Here is a 19,689-nt window from a genome sequence, read left to right as displayed (position 1 = left end):
TCACGTCTTCTACCTAACCCTGAACTGTTTTGATGACGCAAGAAAGGCGTAGATATACTTTGATCATAGGGGTGCATGTATGATATTATTGCAATACGCCATTTGTGTAATAAGACTATTGTACTTATGGGCGTTAGTTATGTTTTTAATATTATAGAGTATCAGTATTTTTTTGTCTGTGTTAATACTAGAGCCAGAACACTTAATCCTTGAACTCTAAGTTATTCATTTCACCCCTCGTATAAACTAGTGGTTCGTTCCGCGGAGGGGGGGTTTAGAGGTTCCTGTAGCTTCTCTGGATTTGCCGTGACGCGCAGCCTCGTCCTGTGTTTGGGTGCTTTACTCGGGTATAGGAGAACCGTGGAGTACACATAAACTAGGACTAGCTGTCCGGAGCGGATCTTGAAGATCAAGGTGAGTTTCACAAAAGTGGAGTCCTAAAATAGTGGCGGTGTTGTCGTTAAAATGAGTCCATCGGTGTTTAACAACGCCAAATAACGGTCACGAATCAGCCAGACTGAAGTACTCGGAGGATGCCAGTGTGCTGCTAGCTTAACTTCTTGTTAGCAGGAATTTGTTAAACGGTACTTAAAAGGTCGCTCGGGTTACTTTGAGCTGCCAGCATTTGAGATAGCATTCTGCAGGCCGTTTAAACTACCGACGGAAAGAAAAATGGGCATTGGTGAAGGTTAACTGTGCTTCCAACAGACTGGAAAGTTCAGGTAGAAAACCATTGGCTATTCTGTTGATTCACAGCTGAAGGTCTGCTAATGGTCTTAATCCTGTGTTAGCGTTAGAAATTTAACGTAGTGAACTGGGAGTGCTTGTAGATGTACGTATAATTTTTTGGTTATATGACATGTTAATTATAAAACTCAAAGTTTTAGATGTTTTTGTGTGTGTTGTCTACTGGGATTGGTGTTGTTAACGTTGCTTAGCTTGTTTTCTGTCCTTGATTAATATTTACGTCGTGTTACGACACACGGAGACAAATAGAACAAACAATAGGGTTTCTTTTAGGTTATTTACAAAACATTTTAAATGATTCCAGCTCTACTGGATGATCATATATGTTGTTGCATGTTCTCAGATCAGTTGTTGAGTGAATCCCGCTATCTCGTCCAGTTGTAAAAGGTATTTACTGTGTGGAGACAAACCCCATAATAACTAAAATATTCAGTGCAGAGATCCAAAGGCACATTAATAATCATTCACTCTTTTTGTCTGATGTTGTGCCAAAAAGTAATTGCCAGTATTTAAACCGAGTATATCACCTACAACAACATAGGTTATTAAATAATGTCCTCGAACAACATTCCTGTCAGAAGGTAGAAGCTGCGATCAGTTTTTGGTGAAAGGACTTTTAACAGCTCTATAAATCAATTTTAAATGGCAAAAAAGGGGACTGGATTCATTGTCAAAGGAGCTTGCAAAGAAAAGCGTCTGGACTTCTTTAAGTTGCTTGAAAACGTTTCACCTCTAATCCGAGAAGCTTCTTCAGTTCTAAGGTCAAATGGTGGAGAGTCCCAGATATAAACCTAGTGGGAGTTTCCCCCCACAGAGGGACAAAAGGACCCCCTGATGATCCTCTAATCGCCTGAGCCAAGGTGTGAAATTGGGTGTGGGACCCAATCACATCCTGGGCCATCTGACCTCAGGAATTCGCATGATAAGGTGGGGCCAGGTTTCACAATGAACATACCCGAAACTCTGGCTGATTGGGACCCACACCCAGTTTCACACCTTGGCTCAGGCGATTAGAGGATCATCAGGGGGTCCTTTTGTCCCTCTGTGGGGGGTCACTCCCACTAGGTTTATATCTGGGACTCTCCACCATTTGACCTTAGAACTGAAGAAGCTTCTCGGATGAGAGGTGAAACGTCTTCAAGCAACTTAAAGAAGTCCAGACGCTTTTCTTTGCAAGCTCCTTTGACTACGATGACCTGGATGACTGAGAACCTTCACAGACAGACTGGATTCATTGTAATGTAGCGCACAGAGTAGGTACAACAATGCAGATCCAATACAGGTACGAAAGACCCCCCCCCACATGCATACATCATTATTAGCTTTTTTCACAGACTTATTGTAATGTTCGTTGAACTATGCTTGTTATATCTTCAGACAGAGAATCCACAAATTCTTTGAATTCTGAAGCTGAAATTAGTGGCTACAACTCAGACAATAGAAGAAATATGAAAAAGAGCCTTTGTTTTTGTCTTGAGTTTTGTTGGATTTCTTATGAAATCAAACCTGCCAGTGGGAGAAGTTTTCTTCCACTCTGTCACTGTATTCATGATGTCCTGATTACATGATCCAGAACGTAATCATTGTTGTTATTACTTCTGTCCAGCAGAGGTTTTAAATAGAGCTTATAGTGCAGTCAGAAATCCTCTCCTTTAAAAGGAGCTGAGAAAGCTCAGCATAAGATTGCGCAGTCTTGGCAAAGGCCTTGACTTTCCATGCTCTGGCTAAATGTTACTAGGTGTGGAGGCCTTAGTCTTGGGGCATTGCAGAGCTGAAAGCTGAAAGCTCTCTGCCTGGAGTTTTCCCGTTGAGACCTACAGACAAGAAGGGGTGAAACACGTCTGGTGGCCAGAGCTCTGTCAGCATTGTTTGTTGGGGCTCTTTTTTTTTTTCAATCAAACCAAGTGAACTAATCTAAGAGAGCCAGGTCCCTCCTCTGGTAGCAGCTGACAAACGAGCGTACCAACAAGACCAAACAAACTGTGACCAATGAGACTAAAGTTAATTTAGATAATGTTACAAAATAACTGTGCAAAAAATGCCCGGTGGTGTTTCAAGATGGTTACTAATTGGCAAGTTTGTTGTTTTGCTTCTGTTCTTTGTTTTTTTCCCAAGAGGAAGTTTTCAGTCACCTAATGGAGTACTTGTAATTTTGAGTAAAGTTACTGAACATCAGTCTAAACAACTGCAAAGAAAGGATTGGGTAGTTTACATTACTTGCTTGTGTTCATTGTTATATGTGTTTCTAGAGTGTCCTGACATATTTCCCACTGAAACAACAGTTGTTTTAAGACCGGGCCATTAATGTTTGTATTGTTGGTTCAGTGTGGAGGGGTTGGAGCATGTTCACACAGTGTTAAGAGAGTGACTGGCATTTTTAATCTAGCACTTCAGTGATCACATGACCATTTTATCATTTTGGGTCATCATTTTTCTATCATCAACTAAAGATGTATTAAAAAGGACACTGTCCCTTTTACTGTATCTGCACCAAAAATAGTTTAGACCCCCAAAAAAACCGTTCCTCCCGACCAAAAAGTACATTTTTAATAAGTTTATATGAAAGTGTGACCTAATTACTAAGAAATACACTTAGAGGTTGTGCATGCTAACCGTGTTATCTGTCACTGATTGTTTGAACACAGGCACACTATGGATGAAGAGGAACAGTTTGTTAACATTGATCTGAATGATGACAATATCTGCAGCGTCTGTAAGCTAGAGACAGAAACGGGGACCTTGTCTTTCTGCCACGTCTGCTTTGAACTCAGCATTGAAGGTAAGGCTGTGGGCTGCTTGCGTGTTCACCAACAAAGTGCTATGGGGGGAAAAGAAAAGAGCTGCCTGCTTTTTTCAAAAAAACATTTTTAAGTGTGACCTTTTCTTAATTGCCACACACTGTCTGTCTGATGGGATTCTGAATTTGCCTTTGTCTTAATGTCCAGCAATTTCAGAGCTTTTATCAACAGGCATGAATATATCAGTGCTGCTCTTAGTTTCTAAGACGTTTTGGATTATGTAGAATCATCCAGATTCTTCTGCGGTCATCACTTCCCATCATGGCAAATATGCCTGCACCAGTTGTTGCGATAAAGTCTGAGAGCCTTTCAGTTTTTCATCGGTTTGATGTCTTATAGGATTGCCTGTCACGGTCGCTTCTTTTATCCTCTCTAGAAACAATGTATAAGCTACATGTGCAGGGTAATGGGACTGCACGACCGAAGCCCTAAGTATGGCAGGCTGCCGTGATTCTCCCGTTTGATGTGCCACTCCAACTCAAGAGCATGTGTTTGAAGTTTTTTCATGTCTTAATTAATGAGTGGCCTATTTGAGGAAGAATAGGGAATCAAAAGGGATTGGACATGCCTCTCATTTGGCACTCGTCTCACAGATGCACAAAGGCTCTTGTTGAAGTGTGTGTATATTTTTTATCTACATATATTGTGATTGTGTATGATGTGTTAAACAGCTATAGAGGATTCTGGGAACTGCCCGAGTGCTTCTAGGATGGTATATCATTTTGAGATGGGCTGGATTGTTTTGCTCACTTAGGCTGTCTTTGCATATTCTATTTCAGGATGTTGAGTCCAAGTACTAAAAGTCTATCCCCAAATCTGAGGTGTCCTTTGGCACTGGATGTGTCAGAAAAAACCCCTCTCAGATTCAGTTTTTTGGGGTGCAAGTTTTGACATCAGCATGTGTAGCATTGAAATGGCTGTTATGTAACTGTCGGATATGCTGGGAGAAAAGGTAGAGTTTGCAGACAAGCACGTGTTTCTGGTGCAGCTAAGCATATCATTGGTCAGAGAAAAGCCTGCCAAGCTTCATGTGGCCACTTTCGGCATGGCTGATTGGAAACTAAAGCCTAGCCATGTGCTCGCTGACTGCTCATGTAGACTTAATAGCCATAGCTCCCATTCATCCTGCGCCACTGTTTGTTAAAAGAGAAGAAGCAAGGCTACAATTTACTCAACGGCAAATCTGTTAACTCTGATAAACATGAGTCTATATACACCTTCATAGTGGTGTTTATCTCTTTTATACACACACACACACACACACACACACACACACCCCAGAGCCCTTGTGTCCCAGGTCACATCAGGTCACATCATGCTATCACTATCATTCATTGGCTCATTCATGTTGGCTCTGAATATTCAATAAACAGCAGAGTCAGAATTATTTGTTTTTGTTTGTTTATTTATTTACTTTTTTGTGTTAGATAGAGGCCACTTTGTATGTATTACTTTCTACATGAACAGAATATTAACAGAATTATCAAGTAAATTTATTGGTGTGGTTCAAGAAAATGCCATCACCCCAAAGAGCTTTTTTTAAAAAAATGTTTATTTTATGAACAAAGATAAGTGTTTTCTACAGGCCACACAGCAGGCAGACTTGTAGCTGGCTGAAACTAAATGGTGACAAATGCTGGTTTCAGATGTAGATGGATAGAGATCAAGTCTTTCTGTGTCAAAAATGATATTTTTAGACCAGGTGATTGTGTGAAGATGAGCCACCACATGCACAGTCCAATTGCATCTAAGGAGAAGGGTTTATTTTTTACTTAAACGCACCACATTTGGAGAAGACTGATTTGGTACTGCACTTTTGCAAAGCTGAGTGACCATTAGGGTACACGTGACCCGAAGAATGCTGAAATTTTTCCACAATATTCTATTTTTTTTTTTTTAACATTTTGACCACAGCTGAACATTTTTGTAAAATCAATCAAGTTGCCCTTTTTTTCTGCAGATGTTTTTATTTAAAAAAATAATGTTTCACTGCACAGTGTGGTGGTGACACTCACCACAACTTGACACTGCCACATTGTAGCTAAGCAGTAGCAAAAGAATCCACTATGAGTTACACTCAAGTATTTTTTTCAGTCCACATCCTCCCACAGATGTGATTACAGATACGCATGAAGTGGTGTTGTTCAGACATGTCCGGCAGCTGCTGACATGCAGAGTATTCATGACTGTTGTTGGATAGTGTGCACCAACAAGTCAGTAATGTTGAAACTTTGTCATTTCCAGGTGTCAGTATATTGTGTTCCCTATTTAAAGGCACTTTTGTGCGGCGTTGTTTATCACCAAAATCGCCAACGGTAGCAGCGGGTGCAGATATAAATGTAAATCCTGTTTGTGGCTAAGACTTTGTTCACAGTTTAAAGTCAAATGAATGGACAGGAAGTGCAGTCTTTGTATCTCCAAGTAGCTGTTTCCTGAGGAAATCACTTTGGCCTGCATCTGCTTGTTCTATGAGAAAGCATCAAACAAAATTTTGTACGTATTTATATACTGCTCAACCTGTACTTAGGTTAACACGTCTTATTTACAGTGTTTCCTTTCCTTTTTCTTACTATACCATCTGAGCGGTATTCTAGCCCTGAGCGTCAACACGTTGCAGCAGAGAACAAGGGGGTGACTGCAGTCCCACACCCAGAGCCAGCCAATTACTACTTATGTTCTGTGGAAGAGCTGTTTCATGTTAAAAGACTGTGCATATTTCAGAGGAAGTTTTATAATTAGGACATCTTTATAACCGCTCAGACTAACCTGTCAATAACCAAACCCAGAAATGCCAGTGATACCAAAGATTATAAGATGACTAAGAGAGCCAGAGGGAGGGCTGGGCCATATTATAGTGTTCACGATAATACCGGTACAATGTTAGGCAACGATAAGAAAATGAAATATCGCGATAAAATATGGGTAAAACGCACATGTGCAGTGCCTTTGTTTTCATACGCACATGGCCGATTGTTGAGTGAAACGGATGAACCAGAATTGGTTTGTAAAAATGGTGCAGCTTCAGTGATGTGGAACTGGTTTGGTGTTTGTCCGTCAGATACACAACAAAGCACTTTTCTTTTTTTTTTATTTTTCTTTTTTTTTTTTTGTACAACATGCAAGCGGGCCATCGTTATTGCCGTATTTGTTGGACTAAGGTGCTCGTAAATCTGGGAGTAATCTGGGTCCTAAACTCTGTTCTCTTAGGGTCCCAAAGTCAAACGAGCATCACTGAGAGTTAAAAACTGTCTAAATTCTTTCATCTTTAATAAAACGATCAGCATTGCTGCTTTACCAGGTGAAACTATGAAGTTTAACATCCAGGCATCCATGAAAACAGAATTTATTACATTTAACGGAGTTAGAAGTTAGCAGGAAGCTAGCGGAAGTTAGCTCGCTAGTTTCGCTAGTTACCTAAGCATGATATAGCACGTTCTGAGAGATTTCTGAAAACATTCAAACGTACAGCTCTGCTATCACTTCCAACATAAATGAAGACAGGAAACTAAACAGCAGTGACATTTGTAGGGTTACTGAAGTTGGGCTAGCTGCTATATAATGATGTGCTACGTGATGGCTAGCTACACAGCTATGTTAGCATAACATAAACAGTGAAGCTGCAGGATGAACGCCAACCTTTTTCCCCTCGAAAAAAGTTAACGTGAGGGTTCCTGGTGGTTAGGGACAAATGCAATCGCATGGCAGGATGCTGTAAACGGACCAAACTTCAGTCAGGAGAACAACTGAGATAATCCATCCACAATGCGAGGTTAGTCATTAATATACTGCAACAACATGGGAATAGAGCAGCTGCCAGAGAATTCAACATTAATGAATCAATGGTACAGAAGTGGAGGAAGCAAGAAGAATGAGTTGAGGAAAGTTTGATTTATCTGACTGTTTTGCTTAATGTGCCTTATAATCCTGTGCACCTTATGGTCCGAAAAATATATATTATCGTCAGTTATATGTTATCGCAAATTTTCAAATATATATTGTGATAAATATTTTTGGCCATATCGCCCTGCTCGAGCCAGAGGTCCCTTTCAGTTGTGGCATACTGGTATAAATGTTGGTTTGGTCGTCAGATGTCTATTCTAATTTTAATTACACAACTAATTATTATCACATGTGATCTCTAAAGGACCACATTAAAGGAGCAGAGTACCTTTGGCTGTTATGGTATCGCACACTTTCTATTAATATATTGTGCAAGCTGTGATCTGTAAATACCTGAGAGAACTGACAAAAGGTGGATAGGTGAATATTTTCTATCCAGCCCCCATCACAGACGGTTTCTTGTTATTGGACTCCTGTGGCTCCGTGTCAGACGATCAGTCTGCTGAACCGTCACGTTCAGCTGGAACCCAGAACCATTTCTTTATTTTTTCTTATATAATTCTGAGTGTATTCAAGTCGGGTGTTATTATTATACCAGACTTTATTAGGGCTTGGAATGAATAAAGATCAAATTCCTACACCGAAAGGCTGGAATATATTAGACGGTGCTGATTCTGACTGCAGCATGCTTCTATAAACGGCTCATTTATTGTGGGTGAACTCTTCACCCTGGGGTGTATTGAGAGGCCCAATTATGTTGCAGCCTGTGGTAGCTGTTTGATTGAACACAGCTGGGGTCCAGATATTTGCTGAACCCACGGCGTGGTCTACTAGTTTTGTACTAATACATGGGTTTGAATGAACAGGCTCTTTTTAAATCAGAATCAGAAAGGGTTTTATTGCCAAATGTTGAGCGGGTTTACAACATTAGGAAATTGCTGCGGTGCTTCAGTGCAAACATACTGTTATAAATACTGTTATAAATTAAGCTTAAATAGACATGAAAATAAAAATGAGAATAAGAATTAAAAGTGCTAAGTAGATAGATAGATATGTATATATCTATCTGAGTGCAGGTGGTGATCAGTGCCAAACATGGAATGATGCAGTGAACACAGCGTAGGGTCATGTGTTAGTGGTGGGAACAGTCATACGTTTATTGTTCATGTGTCCAACAGCAGAGGGGAAGAAACTGTTCTTATGGCGAGAGGTTCTGGTGCGAATGGACCGGAGCCTCCTGCCTGAGGGGAGCAGGTCAAACAGACTGTCCAGGGTGAGAAGGGTCAGCTGAGATCCGAGCTGCACGCCGCAGTGTCCTGGAGGTGTACAGGTCCTGCAGAGATGGGAGTCTGCAGCCAATCACCTTCTCAGCAGAGCGCACAACACGCTGCAGTCTCTGTTTGTCCCTGATAGTGGCTCCAGCGTACCACACGGTGATGGAGGAGGTGAGGATGGACTCGATGATTGCGGTGTAGAATTGCATCATCGTCCGTGTTGGCAGGTTGAATTTCTTCAGCTGCCTCAGGAAGTACATCCTCTGCTGGGCTTTCTTAATAACGGAGGTGATGGTGGGCTCCCACTTCAGGTCCTGGGTGATGGTGGTACCCAGGAAGCGGAATGAGTCCACAGAGGTGATGGGGGTGTCAGTCAGGATGATGGGGGGGAGTGGAGCTGTGTGCTTCCTGAAGTCCACAATAATCTCCACTGTCTTCTGGGCATTCAGCACCAGGTTGTTGTGGCTGCACCAAGACACCAGACGTTCAACCTCCCTCCTGTAGGCAGACTCATCCCCGTCCGAGATGAGTCCGATAACGGTGGTGTCATCTTGATTAGCTTGACAGACTGGTGGGTGGAGGTGCAGCAGTTAGTATACAGGGAGAAGAGCAGGGGAGAAAGAACACAGCCCTGAGGGGAGCCGGTGCTGATGGTCCGGGAGTCCGAGACATTCTTTCCCAGCCTCACATGCTGTTTCCTGTCCATCAGGAAGTTAGTGATCCACCGGCAGATGGGATCAGGCACATTCATCTGGGAAAGCTTGTCTCGGAGATGGTCTGGAAGGATGGTATTGAAGGCAGAGCTGAAGTCCACAAACAGGATCCTGGCGTAGGTTCCTGGGGAGTCCAGATGCTGCAGGATGAAGTGTAGGGCCATGTTGATGGCGTCATCTACAGACCTGTTGGCTCTGTATGCAAACTGCAGGGGGTCCAGGAGGGGGGCCGTGAGGGTCTTGAGATAGGAGAGAACTAGGCGCTCAAAAGACTTCATGACCACAGATGTCAGAGCCACGGGTCTGTAGTCATTTAGTCCAGTGATCCTAGGTTTCTTGGGGACAGGGATTATGGTAGAGGACTTGAAGCAGGCAGGCACATGACATGCCTGCAGTGAGGAGTTGAAAATGCCAGAAAACACTGGGGCCAGCTCGTTTGCACAGTGTCTGAGGGTGGCAGGAGACACACCGTCTGGGCCGGGAGCTTTCCGAGCATTCAGACTCTTAAACTGCTTCCTCACACCTTCTTCATGAATATGAAGAGTTGTGGTGGGAGGAGGTGGTGTGAAATCCTCTTTTGTGTGGGGTGAGGAGGGGGGTGTTGTAGGTGAAGTGTTTGAAGGTGGTGATGGCTCTATGGAGGGGGGAGAGGTGGGGGAATTAGTGTCCAAAGTGTCTCTATTGTTGGGGCCGTTGGAGGTGTGAAGGCTGCCTGATGGCTCGTCTAAACGGCAGTAAAAGTCGTTAAGGGTGTTGGCCAAGAGCAAGTCATCAGTGGAGTGGGGGGGTTTTAGGCTTGTAGTTTGTGATATTCCTAAAACCTTTCCACACAGAGGCCGAGTCATTCTCTGAGATCTGCTGCTGCATCTTCTCAGAGTGCTGATGTTTAGCAATGTCCACTTCTTTAGTGAACCTGTACTTGGCCTCTCTGTAGCAGTCCCTGTCTCCGCTTCTGAACGCCTTTCTCTTTTCCAGCCACAGCTTTTTGAGTTTAGGAGTAAACCAGGGTTTGTCATTGTTATAACTCACCCTGGTGCGTGATGGCACGATGCTGTCCTCACAGAAGTGGATATAGGAGGTGACAGTGTCCGTAAACTCGTCCAAGCTGTTAGAAGCAGCCTTCATTGTGTCCCAGTCTGTAGACTCCAAACACGTGCGAAGCTCCTCCACAGCCTCGTTGCTCCACAGTTTTTTGGTCCTCACGACAGGTTTGGAGAGCTTCAGCCTCTGTCTGTACGCAGGGATTAGGTGGCCTTAAGTCTCCTTTAGCCTGACATAAATTGCCTCATGGTGTTTAAACCAGCACATTTCTGTAGTATGAATAAGTAACTCTGATCTTTCTCCACCTTGTGTGGTGTGCATGTAAGGTATAATCCTCGTTTCAGCCACAGTTAACAGACAGTGCTTTAAAAATGATAGAAAATAGTGTACATGGGCCATTATTAGGGCTGCCACAAACCATTATTTTGATAGTCGACTAGTCACCGATTATTTTTGCGATTAGTCGACTAATCAGATCATCATCCATTGGACATAAGCGAAAGACGGCGGTGGGTTTGAAAACGATTTGCCGGGAGTCCGGTGTTCTCACGGCTCTAGTGACCTTGCCCCCGGCTAGCTATCCAGCTAGTGGGTAACAGACGTCTCCGAAAATGTCGGAGCGCTTTTGAAAATATGTGGCGTCTTGATAAACTGAGCAGATATTTGAGGTTTCCACAGCTACATTCTCGCCTAAAAATATGTTAGCCATTATGCTTATGTTGTTAAACAAATTAATCAGCATTTGTCATGCATCAATATCCTTTTCCATGAACAGTTTGTTCTTTATTTTCTGGAATCCGAGTACTTGTTAAACGTGGAGTTTGTGTTTGAATGTATGATTGTTAGTTCACAACAGTGTCTGCATAAACATAGTTTAGGCATAAGAAATGTTGCTCTCCCTGCCACTCACTGTACTGTGTGCACAGTGTGACTGTAAGCCTCAGGGTAAAAGAGACACGCCTTGAACAGAAGCATTCCTGATCTATATTTAGTTGATTTATATTAATAATAATAATAATAATAATAATAACGGTAATGAACATGGTCACATTGTGCTGTAGTCTGTTTTTCAACGTTGGCAACAAAACACACACAAAATAAATAAGTCTTTTAAACATGTTTGGATCATGTGCAACTTCCTTACTGTTTTGTTTTTCTGAGCAAATTCTAAGTTTGTTTGTTGTTGGTTTTTTTGGGTTTTTTTAATGGCCGCCATACTTGTGGAAATAGAGTTGTGCGCATGAGTGCTTGTAGGTTTCTGTAATCGTATCTGTGTCTTCCAGGCTGAAACAGTTGCTGTTGTTTCGGTTAGATGGGGTTTCCTGCACCTGTGATGGCAGCTAGTCTGTAGGAAGCACTGCAGGACATCTGTAGTGGTTAACATGTAGTCTGAGTTCACGAGTCATTGAGTTCGTTGTTGTTGCCGTGTGCAGCTGCTGACAACACGTTCTCCTAAGCAGTGGCATGCAGCTCTTATTGACACCTCACCATCAGTGACCTGTGTGCCGCTGTCTCCATGCCAACTCCCAACACGTTATTAAAGTGTGTCAAGGATTGAGTGGGCAGGCGGCTCAGAAGTTTGATGAAACAGACATTACTAATATATCACATACTATCCGTATAATGTTCTGCAAACATGTATCATTGAGTTTTCTTTCCCTGATGGAAACCACAAGAACAAATCTGTAAGTGCAGGTCAGAGTTCAGTTTGGCCAAAACGTTTGCCGCTAAAAGAAGCTGGCCTGTCAAACAGAGGAAGTAATATCTCTGTGGTTTTGTCTTGTTCCCCAACTTTTCTGAATGCTTGTTTTCCTTGTGACTAAAACCTTGTGATTTAGTTGTAAAGTGTTTGAGTTCTACTGAAACGTAATCCTTGTCTTAAAGGAAACTCTTTCCCACCTGCCTGAAGTCTGATTATTTGATTTTAATGAAACAAGCTACCTGAGTTCTGATTCGGGTGTGGGTCTGAATTGCCTGATTCTACTTTTGTATAATTATTTGTAGGCAGGGATTACTGATTACAGGCCTGGATTTGTTCATTAAACTTCAGCTTGCGTTTGTGCTTTTGTCTACAACAGTTTAACTTCACCCCTTCCCAGACGAGCAGACCAAAACAAGTCCATTGGTCATCAGTGTGACTAATGTCTCTGGATGTCACAGCCTAACAATGTTGAATCACCTCCAGTGAATAGTCTGTGTGTGCCTGTGGCTGTGTGTGCAGCCATGAAAGACAGTAGCGCTAAGCTGCTTAGCTGGTGTGAGGTCTTTTGCTGGTGGTGCACGGCCCTGGTTGTGTGCCAATGATTTTTCTGCTGGCAAGTGGTAGTCACTGTTTTTGTGGACATCCAAAGGCTAAGACTGATCAGATAAATCCATGGCTGTGTGACTGGCACAAAGTTCTGTGTCTGAAGAGTCATTGACTATTTGTTAGACAATTATTCACGCACTCGCACGACTCAAAACTCTGATAATATTTGGTTCCCTCATAAGACTAATCCATTGCAAACATCTGACTTTTTAGGCACTCGGTGTCAAAACCGAACTACGCTGAAGCTAAGAATAGATTTGTGCCACACAGTTGTGTAATGGTCTAAAACCTTCCTATGTGCTAAGGCATTTAAGGTCTATTAATGCAGTCTGTCCCAAATTAGGGATGAACTATTTGATGTGATTCCACAAGGTTACAAAACAGAAGCTTTCAAAAGATACCAAAAGCACTGCCTACAAACAAATTTGTGCAGAAAAATATTTTTGTCTTCCTTTTCATGTGAGCTGCTTCTATTTTATATAACTCTAGGCAGAAAACTGACTTTTACAATTCATACAACATGCAGCCTCAAACCACTAAAACCAAAATTCTCTTGGTAAATTTTCAGCCAGCATGCTTTATGTCTGTCTTTGCACAACTTTGCTTACTGTCTCTGCTTTTATACATAAAGTTTCCTTTTCTCATGTTAGTTTTGCTAGTTGTTGTTGTTGTTGTTGTTGTTCTCAAAGCCAGTTTTTACAATGACAAATAACTCAACTCTCTGTGTTGACTTCATTAATATTTTCTCTCCATTTCAGTCATTAACATCAGTATGGGTTCTCTTCTTACTTAGACTAAGTGGAATTTGTTGAACCAGCATCTCCGTGTGTGTGTGTGTGTGTGTGTGTGTGTGTGTGTGTGTGTGTTGCCTTACGTTGTTTTGCATGTGTGTAACTTTAGAGCAGCCCTGCACTACAAACGCCAAACATGAGGCTTATGAGTGAGTGTGTCTGCTGTGGTCGTGTCGTGTAGTGAAAACAGTGACCTGGCTGCTGGTAAAGTGCAGAGAGGCGCTTGTGAGGTAAATGTCTCTGTGTGAGCTTCTAAATCGAGATGAACAACAGTGACTAATCTCCTCACCTCAGACTCCAGCACATATGCCTGTCTACTGAGAAATAGAGGCTGTAAGAAGAAGGTCACCTCTCCATCTCTCTAAAACACACACACACACACACACACACACACACACACACACACACTGTGTTAACGCTTTCTCTTTCACCGTCAGCCTCCCATTGTTTATAAAGCCACACTCAGAGGTTATTACAGTTGTGTTCTACTTATTTGGAGTAATTTCCTGTTACACGCAAAACTGAGCACAGTGTGACCCTCTTAATTTTTGGATCCATGAAACATTACATTTTATGTGTAAAGGTAACCACAAGGAATGCAGAATTAATTATTTTACACCAGGGAATGCATCTTTTTAGTCTCTTTTTCAACAAGTGCTGTATTGTGCAGTTTTTCAAGCTAAAATGGGTTAAAGAAGCTAAAATGTAGTCACTGCTGGGTAGTGAAGTCATAAAAATATTGTTTGACAGAAGCAGGCACAGGTAAGGCTCATGAATTAATGTAAATGAAGTGCTGCTTCATATGGACAGAGAGACCAATTTCCTCTCATGAATCCTCCGGCTTTAAAAAAAAAGCTTTATATTTGCATTGAGACTGAGTTAATCTATTATCCCTCCCATCTCGAGCTCTACTGGCTAATCCACTGAGCACTGAGCAGCTTTTACTGAGAGATTGTGGCAGGTCAGTCTGTCAGTTTTAGCTTGCTTTCATACTAGTTTACTTCTTACTTTTATTTGCTGTGGCAAGTTCAGTAGGTTATTAATCCAACAGAATATGGTATACATGCAACATGATTTAAGGCATAAGCTAAAATAGCAGTTACTCTGTCTTCTTGCATTAGCAGGAGGCAGAAAGAGCTTTCTGACAGTATTGTTTCTACTGCATGTGGTAGATTTGGTGTGTGTGTCTGTGTGTCTGTAAGCTTTTGAAGCAGTATGCGGTGGCTGCAATGAAGAAAAGCTGGCATGCTAACATTCTCAGAACTGAGGTTTTCACTGCAGCGTTTCCTGCTGCAGACAACGGACACTCTGCAGATGTTACTTATTAATGTTAATAATTTAGCGTCCAGCCTAGCAGCCCCAGATCAGTGGCGTTTTACTGGCCTTCAGGGGGAAAAAGTCTCTTTATCTTTATAATTATTTTATATCTATAATAGTCTAAATCTGCAAAATAATGTGACTGAAGCCTTGAAATAAACACGATTCAGTACACATGCATGGGGTGGTTGGCTCACAGCAATAGAAAGTGGGACGGCTGCTGCAACACATTATATCAGACTAGTTAACAGTTCATGTTTCTTTTTTTCTTTTTTCTGTAGCTCTACTGTAAGTTTATTTAAGGGCAGCTTTTTCCCACTAAAGGTTTTTATGGTGGTTACAAGAACAAGCACTGCTGTTTCACATGCTAGGAAAACAGGTTTGTCTCCACTTCACCTGAGCTCACTCAATAACGGCTCTTCTTACAATAGAAGCTTTAGCTGACTGTCGTTTTGCACTGTGTCATTGCGTTTGTCGTCGTCTTATTGACTCCCTGCTTTGTCCGTGTGAATGCAGGTGTCTCCTCTGCTACCTTGTTGCACTCCAAGTCCCTGCGAGGCCACAGAGACTGCTTTGAGAAATGTCATCTCATCGCCAACCAGAAGCTGTCACGATCCAAGGTCTCCCGGAGTGCCTACGAGGGCATGAAGCTGGCCCTCAGCCAGAAACTGAACCGCATCATTCAGTACGCCCAGAACAAAGACTCTGTCTCCTCCAGTGGCCCGAACAGACGGGGGGCTAAGCTTCTGTGTTACGGCCAGCAAAATGACCGCAAGCTGCTCCCCCAGTCAGACGCCCAGGTGCCCCGCTACACGCCCTGCTGGGACACGGGCAAATCAACAGGGCCGGCTGACTACACGATGGGTATGCTGGAGCGCCACACAGCCGAGGAGCTAGGACTGCTGCAGGAGTCGCATTCTGACGTTTGGTCCAACGACAGCAGGAGAGGTCTTCACAGCCGGAAGCCATCAGGAGGACAGCAGCGCGCGCACCAGGGTCACAGCAGAGAAGAGTGTAAGCACATTTCTTCTTTTCACAAACAAACTTTAGCAGACTTTGGTTTTATCAAATTGGAGTTGAAGCAGTGGAACGTTTATGCTTTTCTTCTTCTTCTTCTTCTTCTTCTTTTAAAAAAGAAAAATACATCTGTCAGCAGACAAGGAAAGCTGCTCTCGCCTCTCACATTATTCAGTTTTATCTTCAAAAACCTCAGCGTGTACAACAGCAGAACGTTTTTACTGTCCTTCATCTTCCTCTTAGCTGTGATCTCTCCAGAGAGAGGTTAATTTTCCTCTAACCTCGAGATAGGCTGTGTCCTTGGCTGCTTCACGTCTCATCTCCAGTAAAGCTGTTTATAACTACAGATCCTGCAGGATGTGACTGAGCCTGTTAGAGGCCAGCAGTTTTCAAATTCTCTGCTTATAAGTGAAAGATGACAGGCAGTTCACAGGTAGACTGTTTAAACTGTGGATATTTCCACAGGAGAACAGCATCACCCTCTGACACTTGAGATGGCACAGACCTTTGCAGTTATTTAAACAGAGCAAATGAAGTTTTAGTGCGTATTATTTACAATTTCTGACATCGACAAGTAGCACAAGTGTTGCAGCATGTTTAAAGTCTATTCTTATTCTAAATGACATCCACTGTGCTCACACACCATTAAAAGTGATCTCTTTTCTTTTAGTGACTGAAATGAGTGTGGATGAGCTCCATCAGCTAAATGCCCAGCTACTCCTGCAGATTCAGAGTAAGTGGTTTTTACTGATATCCTGATTGAACAGCTCCTTTCACAGAAGGCTCAGCAGTCATAGTCATCTATATTTTAAGCATTTTTAAAAACCTTTGCTTCAGTGTGAAATCCTCCTCTCTGATAAATCCCCACATGAGATTTTTGGTGCCCTCAGGAAAAAAGCTGCTCTAGTGAAAGGGTCTTTTTAATTCCCAGTCTGACTTTTAGCTCCCCGATTCAGAACATAATACTCAATAAATTAGTGCCTGAAATAGACTAAAAGGCTTCTGGTCAACACATCATCTCCTTGAATCCACTGCCGGCTCTGTTAGAGCCATTGTTTGCTGCTTATCTCAGCTTTCTTATCTCAAGAGGTCCAGCGCACCATGTGACCTCTGAGTGACCTATCACACAGCTGCTTAAATGAGCAGCTTAATCATTATTAAACTGTCATGTTATTTTTTTTCTTGATTCTTTTGGATGAGTAAAATTATCATTCTTCTTGCTGCCAAGAGGCAAATTACCTGAGCTAATGTGAGATATTGTCCTCCCAACGTCCTAGTGGGAGCGTGTCCTGCACATTTTTGTTCACCCTTTAAGAGCAGTCACTTCCACAAATGTACCCACAGCAGATGGGGATGTTAATTGCTCATGTTTAATAATTTGAAAGACTACATAAGCCCGCCCGCGACTTAATGATCTGCAGTGTGTGTGTGTGTGTGTGTGTGTGTGTGTGTGCGCCTTGTGAATAAAAATGCTGATCCCCTCTATCCACCCCTCCTCTCTCTCTTCACAGAGGTCTTTGAGGAGTTGACAGTTGCCGTGCAGGAGAAAGACTCGCTGGCATCTGAGCTGCACGTGCGTCACATTGCCATCGAACAGCTCTTTAAAAATTGCGCCAAGCTGCCCTGGCTGCACATTAGCAGGGCTGGGGTCAAGGCCAGCAGCAGCAGCACTGTGGAGTGAGGTGCTGGGAGGTGGCTTTTGATTGGCTGCTGGGAGGAAACAGACGAACACTTCAGACTGCAGAATGCAGAACGTGTAACCTGGAGGACACTAGAGCAACATTAAGGGCTGGACTGACATGGTGTTTGTTTTCATGGTTGGAGTGATGATGCGAGGTTTAAAGGTGATTTTCTGCTCTGAATTCCAGCCGAACCGAGTTCACATGAGATGTTAGCAGCAGGTAAAAAGCAGCACAGAGGTTCCTGGGACTGGATGAGGCTGTTTTTAATGGACAAGATCACGTTTTTAATTTCAAATATGTTATTATTTTCAAAGACTGAAAAACAGTTTTAAAATGTTCCAAACACATTTGTTATCATCGTACTTTTGTTTTAGTTTTCTGACACATTTCAGTTTTACAGTGGATTTTCCTTTCTTTTGTTTTGGATTCTGAGAGTTTGATTCTGTTTTTTGTTTGTTTGTTTTTTTGGATGATTTCAAATGAACAGTGACCGTCCCAATCATACTATAAGCCACTGCCAGCAGTTTGATTATTAATGTCATGGAAAGCCCCAACAAGTTAGCATCTACTGACAGTATTATGGGTTGAAATGTCTATTGTAAAGTTGACTACAGACTACGACCGTAACTGGCAAAGTTTCAAATAGTTATACGTGTCACTACAAGCAGTGGCAAGTACTTATATGTGTCTGCTTGCCACACTTATTCCAAATAAGACATTATGAAAAATGGCTACGGGTCATTTCTCATCTGGAAATGTGCACGATGACACCAAGAGCATCAGTTTGTAAAAGACAAATCAGAGTATCTGAAATCCTAAAAGTGAAAACTTTTGATTTAATTCAGCTTCTGGGTTTATTGGAACTATTCTTGCTGACAGGATTTGCTCACTGTATAATACAAAGCTGTGTTTTTTGTTTTTTAACCATTGTGTATGAGAGGCTATGCACTGAATGGAAGTGAACAGGCTGCCAAACCAAAGTTTCTATTTGTTCTGTTTTGTGTGTGAATTACAAACGTTTGATTTTTGAACAGCTTTTGAAACAATTCGTTCCTGTGTGTATTCAGCGTATGTGTTCTTATTTATCTTCACTGTTACGTTGGCTTGCCCTCTCATGTGTTAAAGAGCTAAGTTGATGTCATAGCAACACATATGGGATAGTCTGCTGTACCCTGTGTCTCTGCAGGTCCCTAAACAAGTCAACGAGAGATGTAGAGACAGTTTTTGATTTAGTATGTTCTTCAGGACCCTATGCAAAGAAGGAGACAAATAAATGAGAAGCCTTATAAATATGAAATATATATTGATTATAGGTGTTTCAGGGCTCACAGAGCTACTCAAAATATAATAAGCTGGGAAAGGACAAGGTTAGAGTGATGTTTAGAAAAACTCAGCATTGTAAGTGTTGTGCGTTCTCTTTGTAAGAGATTAAATGTGTTTAGCCCATTTTGGGGTTTAAAAGACTTTATCTCCATTTTAAATTGTAGTCTTGGTTTTAGTTGGATACCTGTGTTCAGTGCTTGAGAGAGTGAATATTTAGATTCCTGGTCCTAAAGCTCAGTCCTTAAGTCTTTGGTTTTTGGGGTTTTTGTTATGTGTGTTTTGCTTGTGAATGCTGTGTTTTTGCGTGCTACAGAAACATGCCTGGGCTCGTGCCCCTGCTCAGCAGGAAACTCTAGCTGCCTGATTTTGATCTCTTGTTCTTTTTTTTTGGTGGTTTTATGATCTTCTACTGTTACCATACCTGAAATACTTCCACTCTCTTTATTTAGACTGGACTGTTGATTTGTTCTCTGATTTTGAAAATCTCTGCATTTGTGGTATTTTTGTGATTTTTCTCTTTTATTTATTGTGTGCATTTTATGGATCTTACACAGATTAAGTGGTTTGTGCTTAAGTGACCATTTGTATATTTTGTTTTTGCAAAATAAAATAAAAACTATTTTTATTACATGCTAGAACATGGTATTGTTTTCTTCATTGTAGCCACTGCAGCATGGACAAAGAAAAGTTACGGCTGGGTTAATGATGGCTAGAGACTAATATATACACATAAGCTCTTAATGGCATTGGGTGAGAGATGAAGATGGATTTCCTCCGTTACTTAAAATGTAAATGATTCAGTCAAATAAGGAATGCTAACTTCTTTTTTCATTTATTT

At 41.9% G+C, this 19,689-nt stretch overlaps 1 protein-coding gene across 1 annotated transcript; it reads left to right on the top strand.

Moving 5' to 3' along the window:
• Positions 1–264: 264 nt before the first annotated feature.
• lg10h21orf91 (linkage group 10 C21orf91 homolog) lies at positions 265–19,489 on the top strand. Its single transcript, XM_085469441.1, has 5 exons — positions 265–414; positions 3,393–3,526; positions 15,346–15,843; positions 16,517–16,579; positions 17,358–19,489. Exons 2-5 carry the CDS (start codon positions 3,400–3,402, stop codon positions 17,525–17,527), a joined length of 858 nt encoding a protein of 285 aa, XP_085325567.1. The 5' UTR covers positions 265–414; positions 3,393–3,399; the 3' UTR covers positions 17,528–19,489.
• The last annotated feature ends 200 nt before the right edge of the window (positions 19,490–19,689 follow it).

This window comes from Copadichromis virginalis, linkage group LG10 (genome assembly GCF_057382275.1).
Source record: "Copadichromis virginalis isolate Kocher_CV1m ecotype Utaka linkage group LG10, C_Virginalis_male_GT1.1, whole genome shotgun sequence".
NCBI classification, from domain to species: Eukaryota; Metazoa; Chordata; class Actinopteri; order Cichliformes; family Cichlidae; genus Copadichromis; species Copadichromis virginalis.
This window is presented reverse-complemented; position numbering and strand designations above follow the sequence as displayed.

Excerpts from the sequence above, each read along its gene's own strand:
- lg10h21orf91 (XM_085469441.1), top strand. The coding sequence starts at position 3,400 with ATGGATGAAGAGGAACAGTTTGTTAACATTGATCTGAATGATGACAAT. Across the intron at positions 3,527-15,345 it reads CTTTGAACTCAGCATTGAAG|GTGTCTCCTCTGCTACCTTG; the intron begins GTAAGGCTGTGG and ends GTGTGAATGCAG. Across the intron at positions 16,580-17,357 it reads GCTACTCCTGCAGATTCAGA|AGGTCTTTGAGGAGTTGACA; the intron begins GTAAGTGGTTTT and ends CTCTCTTCACAG.